This window comes from Mobula hypostoma, chromosome 7 (genome assembly GCF_963921235.1).
Source record: "Mobula hypostoma chromosome 7, sMobHyp1.1, whole genome shotgun sequence".
Taxonomy (NCBI): Eukaryota; Metazoa; Chordata; class Chondrichthyes; order Myliobatiformes; family Myliobatidae; genus Mobula; species Mobula hypostoma.
This window is the reverse complement of record NC_086103.1, coordinates 33,349,848-33,372,806: the sequence shown is the minus strand read 5'-3', so window position 1 is coordinate 33,372,806 and position 22,959 is coordinate 33,349,848. Positions and strand designations below refer to the sequence as shown.

Here is a 22,959-nt window from a genome sequence, read left to right as displayed (position 1 = left end):
ACTTAGGGGCGACCACCTCCCTGTAGCTTCTATATATCACCTTCTCATTCTCACATATGAGCCGAAGCTCCAAGTCCCTTACACAGTTTGCAAAGAGTTACAGTTTGATGTACTTCTCGCAGATGTAGTTATCAGAGAGACTGGAGGTCTCCCAGATGTCTGAGAAGCACACCACTGACCTGGGATCCCTTCTCATTACTCTAGCTAGGCACTAGTGAAGAAAGTAATGTAAAATTGACAGAAACCTCAATCTAGCCTCTGCCTCTCCTCACTGAAGCCTCTTGAGCCAAAGCCTCAGTTCCCTCTTTTTGTCCCACGTCAACAATGGTTGCTCCCACAATGGACGCTTTACATAAACCTATTTTTTTTTATTAGCCCTGACCAAGTGCCTAATTACCCAAGTAAGCTCAGTCTCCGCTGGAAGTCCCGCTAGGGCCCACTCATTTCAAATCTGGTGCTAAAATCCCCAAGTAACTGTTCCTATCAGTCTCAGTTAAATAATAGAACTTAGTTCCAGCAATCTGGGCTAGGCAGACATCAAGCAGAAATGCAAGGCCTTCTGCGTTAGGTAATGAAATGTTAGAACTGGTACTAGATAATAATTTGTATGATGAGGTATCTTAATTGTCATTTATTAAAATAATTTATTGAATCAGCTGGAATATAGCAGGAAGAAAGGAATAATTATCAGTATGTGTGCTAAGCTGCAAGCATTTAAACAGGTCATACCTAGAGCAACTCTTGCAGCCGATGCATCATAATTAATCCAAAAAGACACCCAAGAGAGGATGGTGATCAAGATGGAGGGCATATATGTTTGCAGAATGAAGTAACCAATGTTTCTTTTAAGCTTGAAGCTGAGGGAAAGCCTGGGGTAAGCACCTGAAAAATACATAAATACTTTCAGCTCCATTTATGAACGAAGCATAGATAATTTTTATTTCCCAACAAGCAAACAAAAGAAAACATTAAAATCCATTATTCATTACCTGTTCCTAAAAATTATGGTTACTTGGATAAAAGGTAGAGAAATAAACCATTAAATTGTTTAGTTATTTGAATATAAGTTGCCTTTCAGATATCATAGCTGATATGTAAACAGATTTTATGAATCTACCTTTTCCTCACATTCCTTACATTTATGGTTAATAAAAATCTATCATCTTCAGACTGAAAATCAATTATGCCACCAGAAATTCAGTATGTGAAATTTCTATCAAATATGCAAGTTCAAAATTCAAGATTCAAGATTATTTATCGTCATTCTTCAGTTCACAAGTGTAAAGGAGAACAAAATGATTTACTGCAGACCCAATGCAACATGAAAAATACACAGTAAGCATAAAAACACAATGACTATAAAAGCAACCCTATAAAACACAATGGATAAGTAAATGTCTTATACAGTCAGATTGTATGTGCATAAAGTAACACTAGGTGATGTGTATGTAGTGGTAGCAGCGGTGGTGGAGTGGGTTGATGGGTGGAGATGTTGATCAGGTTGATGGCAAGGGAGAAGAAACTGTTTTTGAGTCTAGTGGTCCTAGCATGGATGTTGAGTGGCCTCTTCCCTGATAGGAATGGGATAACTAGTTCAGATTCCCCAACCAATATAAAGTTTCTTTAGGTTGATATTATCAGTCACCTTTAATAATAATTAAATTAAAAATAAAATAACACATTAACTCTCTGGATTCCAGTTAAAAATTAACTTAGTTTCTGTATTTTCTGCATGTAACTTAACTTCTGGGGAATCTAAGTACTGTTCTGATAAATCTGCATTACTCTACCTCTAAGGTTTTCCTAAGTGGTGATACCAGGAACTAACTGTTTACTGTACTTCAAGTGTGCTGTAACCAGGACTTAAATATAGCTGCTATCCACTTGTACTTCATAATTCCCTTAGCCTTGCTGATTACATTCTGTACTTATCCATGATATTTTGATGACCTATATACACAACTGCTCAAGTCACTAGAAGTCTTACTTCTTCTAGTTTTAAACAATGAGTAAAACAGGGGCCCATTGCTGTTAATATTCACACTTTTCAGATAGTATTAAAGGAATTGCATTTATTTTGTGGATTCAATGAAGTAACTGCTTTTCAGAAGCATTATCAAGTCAATTTCTCATCAAGCCAAGCAAAAAGATGTTAGGATATTTGACTAAAGCAAGGAAATTTAGTTGTTTTCAAGAAAATAAAGTCCAGTGTATTTCACAATAAGCTGAAGAGACAATTTAAAATGGTTCTGATATTAAAAATACAAAGCGAAACGAGCCCGGGGTGGTAGTTTGATTGAAATTAGAGTGCGAGGGAAGGGTGAATCTATTAGAATATGAAAGAGAATTTTAAAACTTAGGTGTTGCCTGATTGAGAATACAAGAGAAAATGGCATTTGGTTAGCATTACGGTAACAGAAACAATTTCACATGAAATTAAGTTTGTATATGGTGAACATGGTAAAGGAAATCACTGAAAGAGTAATGCCCAAAGTGAAGAAGGCAAGAGTAAGGGTTTCAACAGCAGATGAACTAATATGTCAAAATAGTCAGACATTAATCTTTTTAAATAGGATATAAAATTTTCAACAATGTAATACTAATTTCAACTAACATGATTTTAATAACACATCATAAGCATAGCTATTCCACTGATGGAAACTCCCATTTGAAATAAACATGCATTGTGAACTCGTTATTTAATTTGAAAGAGAGTTTGATTTCCAGGTTACAATCCAACAGCTCATGCAGGGAAATCACTTGGGAAGTGCAGTCATTTCTGTTCCTCAAACTATGTTCTGTTCCTTAAACTTCAAACTATAGTCATTGCATATACTTTCTCCAGAAAGCAATATAAATGAAACCAGGGCTTTAATTATTTTTAGGACATGAATCCCATTACTTATTCTCCCCACAATCTCATCAACTCCCTCCAGATTCTACCATCAACCTACACTCTGAGGGCAATGTACAGGGGCTAACTAACATACCAACCCACATGTTTTTGACATTTTAGAGGAAACAAGAACACCTGGAGGAAACTAATGCTATCAGAAGAAGAATTTTCTATCTACACACAGACTGCACCTAAGGTCAGGAGTAAACCCAGGTCTTTGGCAAGGAGAAGCAGCAGCTCTTCTGGTTATATCACTGTGCCACCCAAATACCTCAGCACATCTCAAGTGTCTCATCAGTATAAGAGTACTGAGTCAGTGTGCAAGTAGATATGAACTAATTATTCCCTTGGTGGAGAACTGCTGAACAATTTCTTGGAGTTGCATTTTATTTGGCATAATTTGGGAAAATTGTAGATTATTGCTTGAAATTGTTTTATAGTGTTGAATCAGAAGCACATCAAAATAAAATTACTCATTTATATGCCTGATTGAATACATTATATATTCATCTAGCCTATAAGGAAAATACAATTGTTATTGCTGCTTGCCCCTAGATATAGTATTCTATTGGAAGCTGATTGCCAGTTCATCAAGGAGGAGAATCTCTAAGCAGAAGTGACAGTTCTGAACTGAGAGCAGTCAGTGACACCCAATCCCTACATTCTGGAAAGATCCTTATGGATTGGAAAACCGAAAATGGAATATACAATTCAAGAAAAGAGAGAGACTGAAGCAAGCGAATGTAGGTCAGCTGGCTCAACATCTGTCACTAGGAAAAAGCTGGCATCTACAATGAAAGGACAAAGGAAATTTAGAAAATTATAGAATTGACTAGAATCAACAATTTTTTATTTAAAGGAACAATATGATAGACAAATATCTAAGAATATCAAGTTCAATTTATTGACATTCTGCTGTACACAAGTACAATGCCAAATGAAACAACGTGGCTCCAGTCCAAATTGCACAACACAGTACCAGTAACTCACACACACAACATAAAGTAATATTATCACAGATAAATAAAAATAAGTAAATAATATTACAAGCAGATACGTAAAGGAAATCAATTCCTGTAGCATATGTGCAATCCCAAAAGGATTTAGATAAGGTATCAAAAAAAATTATGAAATAAGACAGGAGCACACTGAACTTGGATCACTAAGCTGACACAGGTTCAGAGGCACATTTTACATCTTAAAATTGAGAAAGTACAAGCTGATCATCTGGCTTAATGAGAAGTTCACTAGCACATCCCAGGTGTTTGGACTGTACTTTATATTGGCGTCCTTTAGTTATTCAATGTTTTCTTTCTTGTAGCCAATTGGTGGGTGGGTGATTTGTTCATTCTTAGTGTGTGAGTGGGAGGGGGTGTTGAAGAGGGGGACCTTGATGCTATTGACACTGTTCTTTTTTGCGAGTGAGGGGGTCAGGGATTGTTATTGTGGCTATTTTTTCTCTGCAGGGGAGGGGTTGAGGATGTGTTGAAATTGTTGCTGTTATTTTCTGTGGGGGAGGTGAGAGGGGATTTTGAGGTCTGTGAATTTTGTTTCTTTTTCTTTTTCATGCTGTGGGGAGTTGATATATGGTCTTTCTGTATTTCATGGCTATCTGGAGAAGACAAATATTACAGCTGTATTGTACATGCATATTTTGACAATGAAATGAACCTTTGAACCCTTCCTAGGATCTTCACTTAATTGGAGCAAAAAACAACTTTCATTTCAGAACCTTCAGCTTTTACCCAGTAAAATCTGAGTCGATCTGTTGCCTTTTAAGTAAAAGATAAGGCCCTTTACTAAGTATCATTACTAAGAGCAATGAACTAAATGAGTTTGCATCAGTCTTCACTGTGGAAGACACTAGCAGTGTGCAAGGTGCTGAAGGATATGAGGGAAGAGAAGTGAGTGCAGTTACTCTTACAAAGGAGAAGATACTCAAAAAGCTGAAAGTTTTAAGTGTACACAAGTCACCCAGACCAGATGAACTGCACCACTGCACCTTAGGGTTCTGAAAGAGGTAGTGGCAGCATTAGTAATGGAGAGGATGGGAAATGCAATGTTAGCATTTGTTTCAAGAGGTCCAGAATACAAGAGTAGAATTGTGATGTTGAATCTTTATAAGGCAATCACCTTGAGTATCGTGAACAGTTTTGGGCTCCTCGTCTAAGAAAAGATGTGCTGCCATTGGAGAGGGTTCAGAGGAGGTTCACAAAGATGATTCCAGGAATGAAAAGGTTATCATATGAGAAATGTTTGATCGCTCTAGGTCTGTACTTGCTGGAATTTAGAAAGATGAGGAGGGATCTCACTGAAACCTTTTGAATGTTGAAAGGCCTAGACACAGTAGATGTGGAAAGGATGTTTCCCATTGTGCGGGATTCTAGGACAAGAGGGCACAGCGTCAGGATAGCGGGGCATCCATTTAAAACAGAGATGTGAAGAAATTTCTTTAACTAGAGGGTGGAAATTGCTGCTATAGGCAAGTGTGGAGGCCAGGTTGTTGGCTGTATTTAAGGCAGAGCTTGATAGGTTCTTGATTGGACATGGCATCAAAGGTTATGGGGAGAAAGCCGGGGAGTGGGTCTGAGGAGGAGAGAAAAGGATCAGCCATGATTGAATGGCTGGCAGACTCGGTGAGCTAAATGACCTAATTCTACCCCTAAGTCTTATGGTTTTATTTGGATAGTCAGTATGGCTTTGTGCGTGGTAGGTTATCTCCAACTAATTTTATAAGTTTCTCAAGGAAATTGATGAAGACAAGGCATTGGATGTTGTCTACATAGACTTTCACAAGGCTTTTGACAAGGTCCTGTAGAGGTGGTTGGTCAAAGTGGATCAATCGCTTGGCATTCAAGGTGAGGTAGTATATTGGATAAGATATTGGCTTTCTGGGGGAAGATAGACAGTGGTCGTAAATGGTTGCCTCTCTGACTGGAGGCCTGTGATTAGTGGGGTTCTGCAGGGGTTGGTGCTAGGTCTGTTTTTTTTTGTTTTCTATATCGATGATCTGAATAATAATGTAGTTAAATGGATCAGTAAATTTGCGATGACACTAAGATTGTGGGTGTACCGGACAGTAAGGAAGACTATCAGAGCTCGTGGCAGAGTTGGGACATGTTGGAAAAATGGCAAATTAATTTTATGCAAACAAGTGCAAGATGTTGCACTACAATAGGACCAATCAGGGCAAGTCTTACAGAGTGAACAGTAAGGCATTGTGGAGTGCAGTAGAACAAAAGGATCTGGGAATATAGGTCCATAATTCTTTGAAAGTGACATCACAGGTAAATAGGATCATAAAGAAAGCTTTTGGCACATTGGCCTTCACAAATCAAAGTACTGAGTACAGGAGATGGGATGTTATGTTGAAGTTGTACAAGATGATGCACAGGCCAAATTTGGAATATTGTGTGCAGTTTTGGTCCCCTACCTTCAGGGGAGTTGCAAATAAGGTTGAAAGAGTGCAGAAAAAGATTTACATCAATGTTGTTGGGACTAGAGGACATGAGTTATAAGAAAAGATTGAAAAGGATAGGACTTTCTTCCTTGGAACGTAGAAGAATGGGGGGAGATTTGATAGAGGTACATGAAATTATGAGGGGCATAAATAGGGTAAAAGCAAGCATGCATTTTCCACTGAGGTTGGATGGGTACTACAACTAGAGGTCATGGGTTAAGGGTGCAAGGTGAAAAGTTTAAGGGGAACATGAGAGGAAACTTCTTCACTCAGAGGACTGTGAGAGTGTGGAACGAGCTGCCAGTGCGAGGGCTGCATACAAACTCAATTTCAATGTTTATGAGAAGTCTGGATTGTTACATGGACATTAGGGGTACGGAAGGCTATGGACTGGGTGCAGGTCAATGGCAGTAGATAGTTTAATTAATTCCACATGGACTAGATGGGCCAAAGTGCCTGTTTCTCTTCTGTATTTTTCTTTGACTCGAAGTGTAACATGTTCCTTTTGTTCAAGTTAAGACCTGAGACTCCTGGATCCCAATGATGCAGGAACTTGAATCCTCTGCATCAGCTCTTCAGCCACACATTCATCTCGACTATCACTTTTATCCCTAGACTCTCTAGCACATGGCTTTGGGATTACTATAGAAATCATTCCTCTAAGGCGTCTACATTTTAATTTCTTATCCAACTGCCTAAACTCACTCTGTGGAACCTCATCCTTTGTTCCACCTTTGTGACCTTGCACTTCCCACAGATATCATCAGCCAGGAAGACTATAAAGTTCCCTGACTGCCCACATCCAGCAGGACAAGCATACCACCACCCTATCATTCTGCATACAGCAAATCAAAGACTGAGGATAAAACCTTACCTGTGCCTTCTGACTGATACCCTTTTCAAAGAATTGCTCTCACTCATCACACCTGGGCCACTTACTCCAGCTTTTCATGCCACAGCTTCCTCAAGCAAACCCCAGCTCCCTGACCTTCACTGGCACACTTTCACAATATCTATTCCAAAACAGTGACTCCATGTAATTCTAATTTCTTTTTATCAGCTGCTGTTAATTAGCTTAATAGCCAATCAACTATTAACCAACAATTTGAAAATGTGCCTCTTTAGAATCCTGGAAGTTAAACTCACCAGCAAATCCCAGAACTATCTCTTTCAAATTCTCAGTCCAAGTCCCGGCTCCAAACTAGGTATCAAACTTCAAATCATATCACAAATCTTTTCCCCAGTCAAAGTGGTTTATGACATAACATTTTCCATTAGTATTATACTGGTCACACCCACACTATATATTCATTCTTCAATACCTGTAGAGAAAACAACATTCTTGGAAATAAGGTGATAATCAACAATGGAAAACTGTGGTAACTCAATCTTTTCCACTCCAGTCACAGCTCTGTCACCTCCACGCCAGTAGAATTCAATGTCATCTGTGGTGTACCCATCTGAAACAAAATTGGAAAGTGAATTGTTGGGGAGTAAAATAATTCTTGAAATTTAGCAAAGTTAAACTTTGAAACATAATCAAAGTTCAAGCAGCATAACCACTCATGTATCTTTGCATATTTTGTTCTGTACTCTCAACAGCGGAAACATGCAAGAAACGTTGTTTAATTAGCGCAATATGAGGATGCATGCTTTCCTTAAATCCAACAAATAAACTTGCTGTTATCTCTTTTTTCCATATATCTTCCATATCCACCCCCACCAATCTCTCTCCCCAAATCCCACAATTTCTGTTCTATTCTTTGTTTCAGGTCACCTTACAAAAGTCCTTGATCTTTTCATTAGCAGGTCTTCAACTACTGCTCTTCAGCACAACCTTTTCGTTCTAACAATAGCTAATGTTCAGTCTGGTTGACCATCAAATTAAACTAATGATCAAAAATAGCTTTAATGGACAATAAGGCATGTTACTTTAATATAAAGTCAAATATTACCTCAGTTACATTCTTAAATTGATAAACAGCATAACAGTGTCCCTAAATAAAGAAAAGCTCATGTTTTCTGTTGGACATCTTGAAAATCCCCAGTAGGATTGAGGGATTAAACTTCTGGCCCCTTCTCAATACAGAATGGAGCAGATTGTATCACTGGGTCACCAAATTATAGATGTTACAGCTCCAATTCACTTAAAAATTATTTTCTATTGTATTATAAATAACAGAATTTGTACAATTTGTACAATACAATCCATTAATAATGTGCTATGATCCATTACAACCTGTTCATTGTTTAGTTTTCGAAAAACATTTTAGTTTGCAAGTCACAAAAACAGAACATCTCTACCCTGAGCATTCTGACGTAAGATTCTTGAAAAGCTTTACTGCAGTTTAACAGATTTCATCAAAAAATTATAGAGTTTATACACATTTTTCTACTAGGAAGTGTGGAACTGTATTCATTAAGTAACACATTTACAAAAAATAAATGATGTATATCACATAAGCACTGAAGACTCAAATTTACTACTGATCATTTAATTCTTATTTAATATAGACTCAGAATAATAAATAATTGATAGCTATTGTGATTGAAGTAGGGTTATAAGAAGATGATTTGTTCTTAGTAAATATCAGAAAATGAATGTGATGATACCACATTATTACTGGCACCAGGGAGATGGTAAACCTCTCTCGTTCACTATGTTTAACAGTTGCAGTGTTTGGAATCTCTCCTTGTAGCACAGATAAAGCCGCATGACAATCTGGAAACCACCAGATGGTCACAACTTACATTAGACTGTTGTTTCAATAAAAAATTAAGATACTTCAATTGACTATGAACATAACTGTTTAATTTTACTTCATTCAATCCATTTTTCGTAACAGAAATAACAGCTGAATCACCATTAAAATTACCGGAAATTAAACTTCTGTGGTATAACGTTTGTCTGTGCAAATGTCAGAAAATTGTTAGCATTTTACTTAATTTATTTGTCCTGAAATTCAAGATATTATTTCCAGATCTGTCCTTATGAATGGAGTATGATGCACGAGTGCTTGGACATACACAGCACCTGAACATCTGGATGCTTGAACAATTGTCCACATATACCGCGGGCTATTCATATTATAAACAAACCTTCCTTGTGAACGAAGCTTCCTTTGGTATAACTGAAGGGGAATATATCTGAATAGGTCTCAACCTGTATCATCTGGGAACCAAATGTGAGCTGATATCCTTTAAATTAATATCCTACCCCTCACTGCACTAGGATTCCCTGGAACATCAAGCATCCATGTCTCCTTCAACCAAACCTCTGTTATGGCCACAAAATCATAATTCCATGTATTAAGTTAATCACCCTTGCCCTTTGTACTTCTGGCATTAAAATATACAGATTTCAATCTGTCCATCCCATTGTGTTAATTACCTTGCTCCTGCCTGTTCTTGCTGGTCATGACATTTAATTTCCCCTCAATACCTCCATTTTCTGACTATGCTATAGTTCCCACTCACTGGCAAAATTAATTTCAGTCTTCCTCAGTAGCACTGGCATGCCTCTTGGCCAGGATATTGGTTCCCCCAGTTAAGGTATAACCTATCCCTCATGTACAGGTCATCCCTACCCTAGAAGAGGTTCCAGTGATACAAGGACATGAAATCCTGCCCCCCTGCACCAATTTCTCAGGCACTCATTCATTTGTTCTATCTTTCTATTCCTTTTTCAGTCTGACTAGTATGCGGCACAAGGAGTAATCCAGAGACTACCACCTCCAAGATCCTGCTTTTCAGTCTCTTTTCTAACTCCCTATACTCACTGCACAGAATCTCTTCTCCCTTTAGAGCTAAGTCATTGGTACCAATGTATGCAATGATCTCTGGTTGCTCCCCCTCCCTTTTGAAAATGTTCCGCAGCAATTGAGGCACTTGCAACCCTAGCGCTCAAGACGCAACACACCATCGTGGTGTCATTTCACAGACATAAACTCCTGCCTGTCACTTCAACTATTAAGGTTTCTATCACTATTACTCTGCCAGACTTTAACCTTCCCTGCTCAGCTTCAGAACTAATCACAGTACTACTAATCTGAGTGCTGTTGCATCCATTTAGAACTGAGAGAGGGAGGAATTTCTTCAGCCAGTGGGTGGTGAGTCTGTGGAATATGTTGCTGTTCAGTGAATTTAAGGAAGGATGTACATGTTCTTCAAAGTTCAAAGTAAATTTATTTTCAAAGCACATATATGTCACCATATACAACCCTGAGATTAATTTTCTTGTGGGCATCCTCAACAAATCTATAGAATAATAACTATTACAGAATCGATGAACTTGGGTGCTCAACCAGAGTGCAGAAGACAACAATCTGTGCAAATGTAAATATAAATAAATAGCAATAAATATCAAGAACATGAGATGAAGGATCCTTGAAAGTGAGTCCATTGGTTGTGGGAACATTTCAATGATGGGGCAAGTGAAGTCCCCTTTGGTTCAAGAGCCTGGTGGTTGAAGGTAGAAGCTGCTCTTGAACCTGGTGGTGTGAGTCCTGAGGCTCATGTACTTCTTTTTCCGGATGGCAGCAGTGAGAAGAGAGCGTGTCCTGGATGGTGGGGTCCCTGATGATGGATTTTGCTTTCTTGTGACAGCATTTCATGTATATGCGCTCAATGATTGGGAAGGCTTTAACTGTGATGTACAGGGCTTTGCAAGGCTTTACCTGTGATGTACACTACCCTTTGTAGGACTTTCTGTTCAAAGGCCTTGGCGTTTCCATAGCAGGTTGTGATGTAGCCAGTCAATACACTTTACACTACACATCTATAGAAGTATGTCAATTTTTAGATATCATGCCAATCTCTGCAAACTCCCAAGAAAGTAGAGGCACTGTTGTGCTTTCTTCATCATTGCACATACATGCTGGGCCCACGACAGAGAAAAAAACACCCAAGAACTTAAAGTTGGTAACCCTCTCCACTTCCGATCGGACTGGGCCATGGACATCTGTTTTCTTGATTGGAAAGGTGGGGTGGTTAAGAATTATGGGAGAAGGCAGGAGAATGGGGTTGAGAAAATAAAATTAGGCATGATCGAATAGCTGAGCAGACTCAACAGGTCAAATGGCCTCATTCTGCTCCTACATCTTATGGTGTTATGTAATGCAGACAAACAGGATTAATGTTGATCAGCATCACTGTTGGCATGAACAACATGGATCAATAATGCCCATTTCTGTCTTCAGGATTCTTTGAATCTGTCAAGGCGGTGGAGCAGGGATCCAATTACACACAGTGATATTAATTGAGTAACAAATCCCAAGGTGTAAACAAAGTTGGCATCAAAGTTCAGGTAGAGATCAAAACAGCCAGAGAAATCCAAAAACCAGAATCGGGAAAAAGGCAGAGTCAATATTCAGACAGCCAGAGTACAGATACAAATGGTGAAAAGGCTCAGGAAAACTCACAGTCACAATCTGGCAACAAACAGGTGAAAACACAGGACTAAAATACACTGAGCAATTAACAGAGAGGCAGATGATAGGTGGAGCACAATGAGACACAGGTGGCAGCAATACAGGTAATAATGAGAAACAGATGAGAAACGGAGTACTCAGTAATACAGGGGCCGGAGTAGAGCAGGAGCGGGGACAGGAGCACATGGCAATACAAAATCACAGACTGATGGCGAGGGGAAACACACAAAAAGACAGAGGTCAACTAGAGGTACTGACAGAATCTATGAACTGCTGAGGAATATTTGTGCTCATTGTTGTTGGCAGTTTGTTTGTAAGCGCCCTTTTGAAAAGATTTCTTGATGTAAGATGCCACCATAAAGAGATTACATAATGTCAGGACTAGATGTTCAACCATTTGTTACCCAAAAGAAGGCTTGGAGGGATAGGGGTCAAATGCAGGTAAATAGGACTAGTTTGGATGAGCATCTGGTTGGCATAGGCAAGATGGGCAGAAAGGCCCATTTCCACGCTATATTAGTCGAGGACTCCATGATACCAATTGACAAACCTTAAACTATGTGCTTGTTACAAGGCAAAATCTGTAAATGGGCACCTGTATAACATTTATTGAGCTATAAAAGGCCATTGGCATGATTAGCAGGATCGGCATTTACTAATTTGTATTGAAAATTGGCTGTCTTTAAAAGGTGCTATCTATTTTAAGAAGTTTCACAAGGGATAAAGCCAACTGTTCAGTATGAGAATAAGATATGCTCAAAATAAGTCCAAGACTGATTCTAGCATAAGAGAAGGATGTAACTAACCATTCACCTACCTAGGTATCATCATGTATATTTCTTTGAAGTGTATTTTTTCAGATCAATTTAGAATGCTACTAGAAGCTGATTAGGATCCTGTTCAACATCAGATGATTTCAGAGTCAAAGATCTTTCGATGTTAAATAATATTTTGATTCAGAATCTGCTTCTTCCAATGACTCTATATTCATCTCTAACATACCTCACAAATTATCAGGCTAAATAGTTTTCTGCTGTGTACATACATCTATTGATGCTTCTGGACACATCTTCAGTGATGCTCCTGGAATCATCGGGTGTTTCGGGTATTTCAACATCATACAACCTCCTCCGGGTGACCCAGCCGGGGCTGATCAGACCCCAGCTTGTGTCCAGATGGCTAGCTACTTATGACTCCATGGCTCCCCTCTTTTGAGCCACAGCCATCTTGAGGCCCTCTCTGCCGCATTGGTGGTACTGCGGATGGCTCTCCTCTTCCTCTCTCCCTCTATGCCCAAAATGCTGAAGGCTCTAACTAAAGAACGGGCTAGGAATCCCCTACAACCAACCTCCACTGGGAGACACCTTGCTCTCCATCCAGCCTGCTGACAGTTGCTGACCAGTCCTGCGTACTTGGAGAGCTACCTTTCAAAGGCCTCTTCCAAGCTATCTTCACATGGGACTGTCAGCTCCAGCAGCACCACTTGCTTAGTCGACCCAGACACTAGGACAATGTCTGGTCGCAGGGTGGTGGCTGCGATATGGTTGGGGAACTTCAGCAGCCCTTCGAGGTCCACCAACAGCGGCCAGTCCCTTGCAGAGGCCAGAATGCCTGCAGATGTTCTTTCTGAAACATATTCTAAGTTCTGCACGCTCAGAATTATCAAAAAAACAGTTGTTTTGCCACATGGTACCTATTATCCCACTTAGAAACTGTGTCAATAATAAATTTCTGCACATCTTATATGCAGATCAAGTTCTTAACAGCTTCCTTGGACTTGACTAACAACTTGATGCATATTTAACTACAACCACAAGAGATCCTGCAGATGCCGAAAATCCAGAGCAACACACACAGAATTCTGGTTAGGTAGCATCTATGGAAATGAATGAACAGTCAACATTTTGGGCTAAGACTCTTCATCAGGGCAGGAAAGGAAGGGCGAAGATGCCAGAGTAAGAAAGTTGGGGTAAGGAAAGAAGGACAAATTAGAAGGTGATATGTGAAGCCAGGTGGGTCAGGGGTGAATTAAGAAGCTGGGAGGTGATGGTCTCCTCTTATGCCACGAAAAGGCCACTCTCAGGTTGGAAGAACAACACCTCATTTTCCATCTAGGTAGCCCCCAACCTGATGGCATGAACATCGGTTTCTCCAACATCCGATATTCTTTCTTTGCTTCTTTCCTCTTCTTCATTTCCCATCTTTGGCCTCCTATATCTTCTCTACACCAGCCTATCACCTGCCCCGTGCCCTTCCTCCTTCACTTTTTCCCATGATCCACTCTCCTCCTCTAGCAGATTCCACCTTCTATAGCCCTTTGTCTTTTCCACTTATCACTTCCCAGCTTCTTACTTCATTGCCCCTCCCCCACCCACCTGGTTTACCTATCACCTTCTAGCTTGTCTTCCTTTCCCTTCCCCTACCTTCATATTCTGGCATCTTCCCCCTTCCTTTTCAGTCCTAATGAAGAGTCTTAGCCGGAAACTTCGACTGTTTATTCTCTTCCACAGATGCTGTGTGACCAGCATTTTGTGTGTGTTGCATACTTAGCTACCTCATGTGCCTAGATCAACAATATGGCAACCATAAACATAAAGCATTCTATCAGACTTTTACCTTCCATACTTTTCTTTATGATTTTGAAAACTGGATGAAACAGAGATTAAATACCTTCCACATTTTACATCTCAGGGAATTACTAATATTTACTTACAATGAGGTTCTTGAGATAACTTGTTGATTGCCCATGCATATTGTGATATGCACTCATAACCTTTGATGACTGAGAGAGAGAATGCATTTACCTCAAAATGTTAGCTCTATACTATGCTTTCCTGACAACTTAAGCACTGCACATGATGTGAGGGATATCTGCAGTTTCAATCCAATGGTGAAATGATGGAAGGTTACATTATTCCTACTGGGAAGTGCCATAATCACTTGGTTTGGAAAATACTAGCGTATTTACCACAAATTTCCAACCAAAAAGTTCACACAAAGCACTGAATGCTCCAACTTCCACGTGATCTGGTTTGCCACTTGCTTGTTGAGCTCCGCTCGTACAACATTGCTCAAGTAACTTGATCACAGCTGCTCTCATCTGTAAAAAAATAGGTGAACTTCTTTCTGTGAAGGGGAGTGAGATACTTGAAACATTTCATTGGTCAGGCATAGAGCACAAGAGTTGGGACATCGTGTTAGCCTGAGAGACCACATATGGACTATTGTGTATAGTTCTGCTAGCTATAGGAAGTAAGGCATTAAGCAGAAAAGGGCACATATAAGATTCACAATGATATTATCCTACATGAAGCATTTGAATTATAAGGAGAGACCAGATTGGCTGTGGCTTTTCTTCCCTGGGGCTGAGGAGTGACTTTATAGAGGCGTATAAAATTATGAGGCACATAGATAAGGTGAATAATCACAGTCTTTTTTGGTTGGGTGACTTCCAGTGTCATAAGGAAATATATGAAATAAGACCATAAGACAAAAGACCAAAATTATACCATATGGCCTATCAAAACTGCTCTGCCATTACATTGTAGCTGATTTATTATCCCTCGCAATCCCATTCTCCTGCCTTCCACCGTAAGTTTTGATGCCTTGCCTAATCCTGAACCTATTAACATCTGCTTCAAGTATCCGCAGTGACTTAGCTTCCACAGCTGTCAGCGGCATTAAATTCTACAGCTTCACCACTCTCTGGCTATGGAAATTCCCTCTCAACTCTGCTCTAAAGGGATGCCCTTGTAGTCTGAGGCTGTGCCCTCTGGTTGTAAACTCCCCTATTATTGAAAACATCTTCTCCACATCCATTCTGTCTAGGCCTAATATTCAATAGGTTTCAATGAAATCACCACTCATTCTTGACAATTCCTGTGAAAAGAGACCTAGAGCCATCAAACATTCATCATATCTTAACCCTTTCATTCCTGGAATCATTCACATGAACCTTCTTTGGATCCCCTCTAATGCTAGTACTTCTCGTAGACAAGGGTCCCAAAATTGCTCACAATACTCCATGTTCAGTCTGACCAATGCCTTATGAAGCCTCAGAATTACAATCCTTGCTGTTATGTTCTAGTCCTCTTGAAATGAATGCTAATTCTTTTAACTTCCTTGCCACTGACTCAACCTGCAAGTTAATCTTTGAGGAACACTGCACAAGGAATCTCAAGTCACTTTGGGAGTCCATTTGAAATACATAATCAGCAGAATTTTTGCTTTAATTTTAGTTCTAGCATGGCCTCCTTCCATTTGCATTCTGTCACAGTCAGTAGGTCTCCCAAATAGAGTAAGGGGTTATACAGGATGAAAACAGGCTCTAAGACCTAATTCATTCATGCTGATCTGATAGCTACCTGACCAAATCACAGACCTTGGATCTAACATTAAAGGTAAGTGAAGTTTATTATTAATGAGATGGTTAAGACAATGTCAAGCTGCAATGTCCATGAGATCATAACTCAGATACAGTTGAGGTTATGTTTGTATGGTTAGTTTTGGGGACAGCGCGGAGAGTTAGGGATCAGGCTAGGATTTAGGAAAAGGGATGAGGGGAGTTCGAGGTTAGGCCAGAGTCCAGGTTGGAGTGCTCCATATTCAAAGGCCAGCGATCCCCCTGGACAGATAATGGGTTGGTAAACATTGTGCACAAAGACTGGCTGTATCACCATCTGGTGTGGGGGAGCTACAGCAAAAGATCAAAGTACATTGCAGAAAGTTGTAAAATTAGTCAGCTCCATCATGGTTACAAGCCTCCATAGTATCCATGACATCTTCAAGGAATGGTGCTTCAGGATGGCAGCATCCATAAATAAGGATCCCCACCATCCCCACATGCCCTCTTCTCATTGTTACCATCAGGAAGGAGGTACAGAAGCCTGAAGGCATACACTCAGCAATTCAGGAACAGCTTCTTCCTCTGTGTAAAGAGCCAGATTTGATAAGGGAACTCGAGGTGAAGGAGACATTGGGAGGTAGTGACCGTAATATGATAAGTTTTAATCTACAATTTGAGAGGGAGAAGGGAAAAATCGGAAGTGTCAGTATTACAGTTGAACAAAGGGGACTATGGACCCATGAGGGAGGAGCTGGCCAAAGTTGACTGGAAAGAATCCCTAGCAGGGATGACAGCGGAACAACAATGGCAGGTATTTCTGGGAATAATACAGAAGGTGCAGGATCAGTTCATTCCAAAGAGGAAGAAAGATTCTAAGGGAAGTAAGGGGCGACCGGGGATGACAAGGAAAGTCAAGGACAGTATAAAAATAAAAGAGAGGAAGTATAACATAGCAAGGATGAGTGGGAAGCCAGAGGATTGGGAGACTTTTAAGGAGCAACAGAAGATAACTAAAAAGGCAATACGGGGGGAAGAGATGAGGTATGAAGGTAAGCTATTCAAGAATATAAAGGAGGATAGTAAAAGCTTCTTTAGGTATGTGAAGAGGAAAAAATTAGTTAAGACCAAAGTTGGGCCCTTGAAGACAGAAATGGGTGAAATTATTATGGGGAACAAGGAAATGGCAGACGAGCTGAACAGGTACTTTGGATCTGTCTTCGCTAGGGAAGACACAAGCAATATCTCAGATGTAATAGTGGCCAGAGGACCTAGGGTAACAGAGGAACTGAAGGAAATTCGCATCAGGCAGAAAATGGTGTTTGGTAAACTGATGGGACTGAAGGCTGATAAATCCCCAGGGCCTGATGGTCTGCATCCCAGGGTACTTAAGGAGGTGGTTCTAGAAATTGTGGATGCATTGGTAATCATTTTCCAATGTTCTATAAATTCAGGATCAGTTCCTGCGGATTGGAGTGTAGCTAATGTTATCCCACTTTTTAAGAAAGAAGGGAGAGAGAAAACAGGCAGTTATAGACCAGTTAGTCTGACACCAGTGGTGAGGAAGATGCTGGAATCAATTATAAAAGATGAAATAGCGGCATATTTGGATAGTAGTGGCAGGATAGGTCCGAGTCAGCATGGATTTACGAAGGGGAAATCATGCTTGACTAATCTTCTGGAATTTTTTGAGAATGTAGCTATGAAAATGGACATGGGAAAGCCAGTGGATGTAGTGTACATGGACTTTCAGAAAGCCTTTGATAAGGTCCCATATAGGAGGTTAGTGTGCAAAATTAGAGCAAATGGTATTGGGGGTAGGGTACTGACATTGGTAGAAAATTGGTTGGCAGACAGGAAATAAAGAGGAGGGATTAATGGGTCCTTTTCAGAATGGCAGGCAGTGACTAGTGGGGTTCCGCAAGGCTCAGTGCTGGGACCGCAGCTATTTACAATATATATTAATAATTTAGATGAAGGGATTAGAAGTAACATTAGCAAATTTGCAGATGACACAAAGCTGGGTGGCAGTATGAAATGTGAGGAGGATGTTATGAGAATGCAGGATGACTTGGACAGGTTGGGTGAGTGGGCAGATGCATGGCAGATGCAGTTTAATGTGGATAAATGTGAGGTTATCTACTTTGGTGGCAAGAACAGGAAGGCAGATTACTATCTGAATGGTGCCAAGTTCGGAAAAGGGGAAGTACGAGATCTAGGTGTCCTTGTTCATCAGTCACTGAAAGTAAGCATGCAGGTACAGCAGGCAGTGAAGAAAGTTAATGGCATGTTGGCCTTCATAACAAGGGGAGTTGAGTATAGGAGCAAAGAGATCCTTCAGCAGTTGTACAGGGCCCTGGTGAGACCACAGCTGGAGTATTGTGTACAGTTTTGGTCTTCAAATTTGAGGAAGGACATTCTAGCTATTGAGGGAGTGCAGCGTAGCTTCAGAAGGTTATTTCCAGGGATGGAGGGACTGTCATATATTGAAAGATTGGAGCATCTGGGCTTGTATACACTGGAACTTAGAAGGATGAGAGGGGATCTGATTGAAACATATAAGATTATTAAGGGATTGGACACGCTAGAGCCAGGAAACACGTTCCCGATGTTGGGGGAGTCCAGAACCAGGGCCCACAGTTTAAGAATAAGGGGCAGACAATTTAGGATGGGGTTGAGGAAAACCTTTTTCACACAGAAGGTTGTGCTTCTGTGGAATGCTCTGTCTCAGAAGGCAGTGGATGCCAATTCCCTGGATTCTTTCAAGAAAGAATTAGATAGAGCTCTTAAAGATAGCCGAGTGAAGGGATATGGGGAGAAGGCAGGAAAAGGGTACTAATTGTGGATGATCAGCCATGATCACAGTGAATGGTGGTGCTGGCTCGGAGGGCTGCATGGTCTACTCCTGCACCTATTGTCTATTGTGTCTCTGCCATCTGATTTCTAAATGGACATTGAATCCATGAACAGTACCTCACTACTTCTTTTTATTTCTGTTTTTGTACTATTTATTTTAACTTAAACATTTAATATACAAACATATATTTACTATAATTCATTTTTTTCTATATTTATCATGTATTGCATTGTACTGCTGCCACAAAGTTAACAGTGATATTAAACCTGATTCTGATTCTGATCCCCTTGTGACCTCTCCAGGACAGGGCATCCTGCAGGGTCGGCAGGTACCAGGATCGAAGCTCCATACAACAGGAGGCACAAGGACTGATGTCCTTCCCCCTGGTCAGTAAGTCCTGGGGCTGAAGGTCTATGCAAATCCAGAGTACGAGGCCTGGAGTTTGTGATCCTGTGGTCGGTGACACCTGATTAAAGCCGTTAGGTCAAAGTTCAAAGCCAGTGAATCCAGAAGCTGAGTCCTGATGTCTGTGAGCATATGGGGAATTCAGAGGCCCAATGTCTGTGAGTCCGTATGTCCACTAGCGGCACAGAGAAGGCCTGCCCTGGTGTTGGAGTCCTATCTACATGTGTGAGTTGGTAGTTGGGGGTGGGAAGGAGGAAAGCGGCTGGTTCTGATGTTGTTACTTGGTTGCTGTTGTTATGGCTGTTCCTTGTGTTGTTCTGCAGAACATTTTGGGCATGGTATGTTGAAGCCTGAATGTGCTGGTTGTTAATGCAAGTGACAGATTTCACTGTATACTTTGATTTAAATGTGTGTAAGGGATTTCTTCTTTTATGTTACTGCGAAGGCTAACAAAATGGCTTCTTTGTTATGTTATAATTAAAAAGGCTTTTCTGTAATAATAACTGCGATGTAAGGAGTTTTCTCTCTCTCTGCTTGTTTGGGTTATATTATTGATAAGAGAGGGAACGAACCAATTGGGATAGATGTTATTCTTTCTTGTGTGTCTGTAAGCTATTGTTTTTTCGCAAGCTTTGGGGGCAGAAGGCGCGATGGGAACAGGGAGAGGAGACGCGATACTGTAAGCTGGGTGGCGGAACGGACCCCGAGCGGGAGTCCGAGGCCCAGGGTCTTCGACGAGGAGAGGAGACAAAGACAGACTCATGTGGAGCGTCTGGTCAAACACCGTGGTTGGTCCCAGGTGGTGGGTCGAGGGGGTCGGAGGGGATCAAATGGTGGAAAGCAGACTCCGTTAGTTGAACTCCAACGGTTGTGCACAAAGTGGTTGAATTTTGATAAGTTTGGCACCTTTTACTTTCCCTTTTATATTGTATCTCTATTAATTATATAGTTCCAGTAAGATCTATAAAGTGTAATTATTCTATCGCATATGGTGTATTGTGTGTTATTTGGCGGGGTGGGGTACATCACACAGCATCCACACAAACGTGATTACCCAGTTTGATGGGGCCGAAGGCTGCTCTCCCTTGACGGAAGCAAGCTGAGTGAGCCTGAGGCTTACCGGGAGCTACATTTGGGGGCTTCATCCGAGATTTGTGGGATGCTGTCTGATTGATCTGTTTAAATCAGTGCTGCTGTGTTGCTGTGGGATTGCGGTTAGTAATGTGTGTCTCTGTGGGATTGCTGGTTATTACTGCATGTGTGTTGGGTGGAGTGGCTGTTGGTAACCCGGAGGTCTTTGTTCGAGTTCAGACTAGTGCTGACGAGTTGGTGGTGGGACTGCCGGTGTCTATTGGTGCCCCAGGTGAGGCGGGACCTTGGGCTGTCCATACTGTTAGAAGAGAGAGGAGAGAGTGGTCTGATTCGGAGGTAGTGTCTGTGAATAAATGTTCCAGCTGTGGCAGGCTCCGCCTGGCTTTTGGGATATTCTCCACCCCTAAAGGGGCGGAGGCATACGAGATGTGGGTGGAGCAGATCTCTCAGTTGTTAGATGAGTGGCAGTGGTTGGTTGAGGGAGAGCGACAGGGTTAGAATATAGAACATAGAATATTAGAGCACAGTACAGGCCCTTTGGCCCACGATGTTGTGCCGACCCTCAAACCCTGCCTCCCATATAAGCCCCCAACTTAAATTCCTCCATATACCTGTCTAGTAGTCTCTTAAATTTCATTAGTGTATCTGCCTCCACCGACTCAGGCAGTGCATTCCACGCACCAACCACTCTCTGAGTAAAAAACCTTCCTCTAATATCCCCCTTGAACTTCCCACCCCTTACCTTAAAGCCATGTCCTCTTGTATTGAGCAGTGGTGCCCTGGGGAAGAGGGGCTGGCTATCCACTCTATCTATTCTTATTATCTTGTACACCTCTATCATGTCTTCTCTCATCCTTCTCTCCAAAGAGTAAAGCCCTAGCTCCCTTAATCTCTGATCATAATGCATACTCTCTAAACCAGGCAGCATCCTGGTAAATCTCCTCTGTACCCTTTCCAATGCTTCCACATCCTTCTTATAGTGAGGGGACCAGAACTGGACACAGTTCTCCAAGTGTGGCCTAACCAGAGTTTTATAGAGCTGCATCATTACATCGCGACTCTTAAACTCTATCCCTCGACTTATGAAAGCTAACACCCCATAAGCTTTCTTAACTACCCTATCCACCTGTGAGGCAACTTTCAGGGATCTGTGGACATGTAACCCCAGATCCCTCTGCTCCTCCACATTACCAAGTATCCTGCCATTTACTTTGTACTCTGCCTTGGAGTTTGTCCTTCGAAAGTGTACCACCTCACACTTCTCCGGGTTGAACTCCATCTGCCACTTCTCAGCCCACTTCTGCATCCTATCAATGTCTCTCTGCAATCTTCGACAATCCTCTACACTATCTACAACACAAGCAAACTTTGTGTTGTCACAAACTTGCCAACCCACCCTTCTACCCCCACATCCAGGTCGTTAATAAAAATCACGAAAAGTAGAGGTCCCAGAACAGATCCTTGTGGGACACCACTAGTCACAATCCTGCAATCTGAATATACTTTTCCACCACGACCCTCTGCCTTTTGCAGGCAAGCCAATTCTGAATCCACCTGGCCAAACTTCCCTGGATCCCATACCTTTGAAAGTTTGAATAGGCGGGCTGTTGACGGTGTTAGAACTGCCAGGTTCAATTACCCCGTAGTGACAGCTGCCAGTTATCTGAAAACGGGGGGAAATGCGTCTGGTTCAACTGGAAGAAAAATGCAGCACCTGGGGGGCTTTCCATACCTGTGTTTGGAGATTGGGGAAAAGCTTTCAGTGTATTTTCTCTGGCTAGGAGGGCAGCTAAATTGCTTGCAGTGACAGGGGGATCATTTAAGGGGATACGCCCCTCTCTCAGTTGTTCAGCTCATCAGAGAGATGTCGGCAAATTTAGTGGAGGCCCAGTGGGGAAACGGCTTAGGGTCTCTGGGAGAGCACGTTCCCAGTAATGTAACAAGCAACTTCCGAAAGGAAAAGACCCTATCCCTGAAGGCTTAGAGGGACCATACCCCGTGTGTTGTTACAGATAGATGGAAACTATGCTAAAGCCATCCTCGACACCGGGGCGCAGGTCAAGTTGTTGTATAGTTCATTTTATAACTGGTTTCTGAAGCATTTACCCTTGACAACATTAAGGGCACTGGAGATTTGGGGTACCAGTGCCGGTGATTATCCAGAAGACGATTATTGGTCAGTGAAACTGGAGTTCTTGGGGGCATTGTCTGTGCACCCAGTGTTTCGAGCTGCTTGTGAGGATGTGTATAGCAGCCTTGGGCCAGTACTGAATTTAAACGAGAGCCGCTTGTGGTATGGCCTGGGGGAAGTATCTGAGGGTGAGACCCTCTTAGTAGACACTCCGAAATACCACGAGGGAGGGGAGTTGACCGCTGAAGACACCTTGGTGACAGAGAGGTCACGGCGACCGGCCCCTGTAGCTGGGGAAGACGTAGGCAGCGTGTGTGTGGATTATAGGACTCTGAACAGGCGCACTG

At 41.4% G+C, this 22,959-nt stretch overlaps 1 protein-coding gene across 3 annotated transcripts in view; it reads right to left on the bottom strand.

Moving 5' to 3' along the window:
* The window catches only part of LOC134349224 (gamma-aminobutyric acid receptor subunit beta-2), a 221,293-nt gene that overhangs the window by 35,316 nt on the left and 163,018 nt on the right, over positions 1-22,959 (bottom strand). For all 3 annotated transcript variants that reach the window (XM_063053228.1, XM_063053229.1, XM_063053230.1), the window contains 2 exons: positions 7,679-7,816; positions 730-882 (listed from right to left, as the gene is read on the bottom strand). In XM_063053228.1, coding sequence (XP_062909298.1) covers positions 730-882; positions 7,679-7,816 — 291 coding nt within the window. The remainder of the gene's footprint in view (positions 1-729; positions 883-7,678; positions 7,817-22,959) is intronic.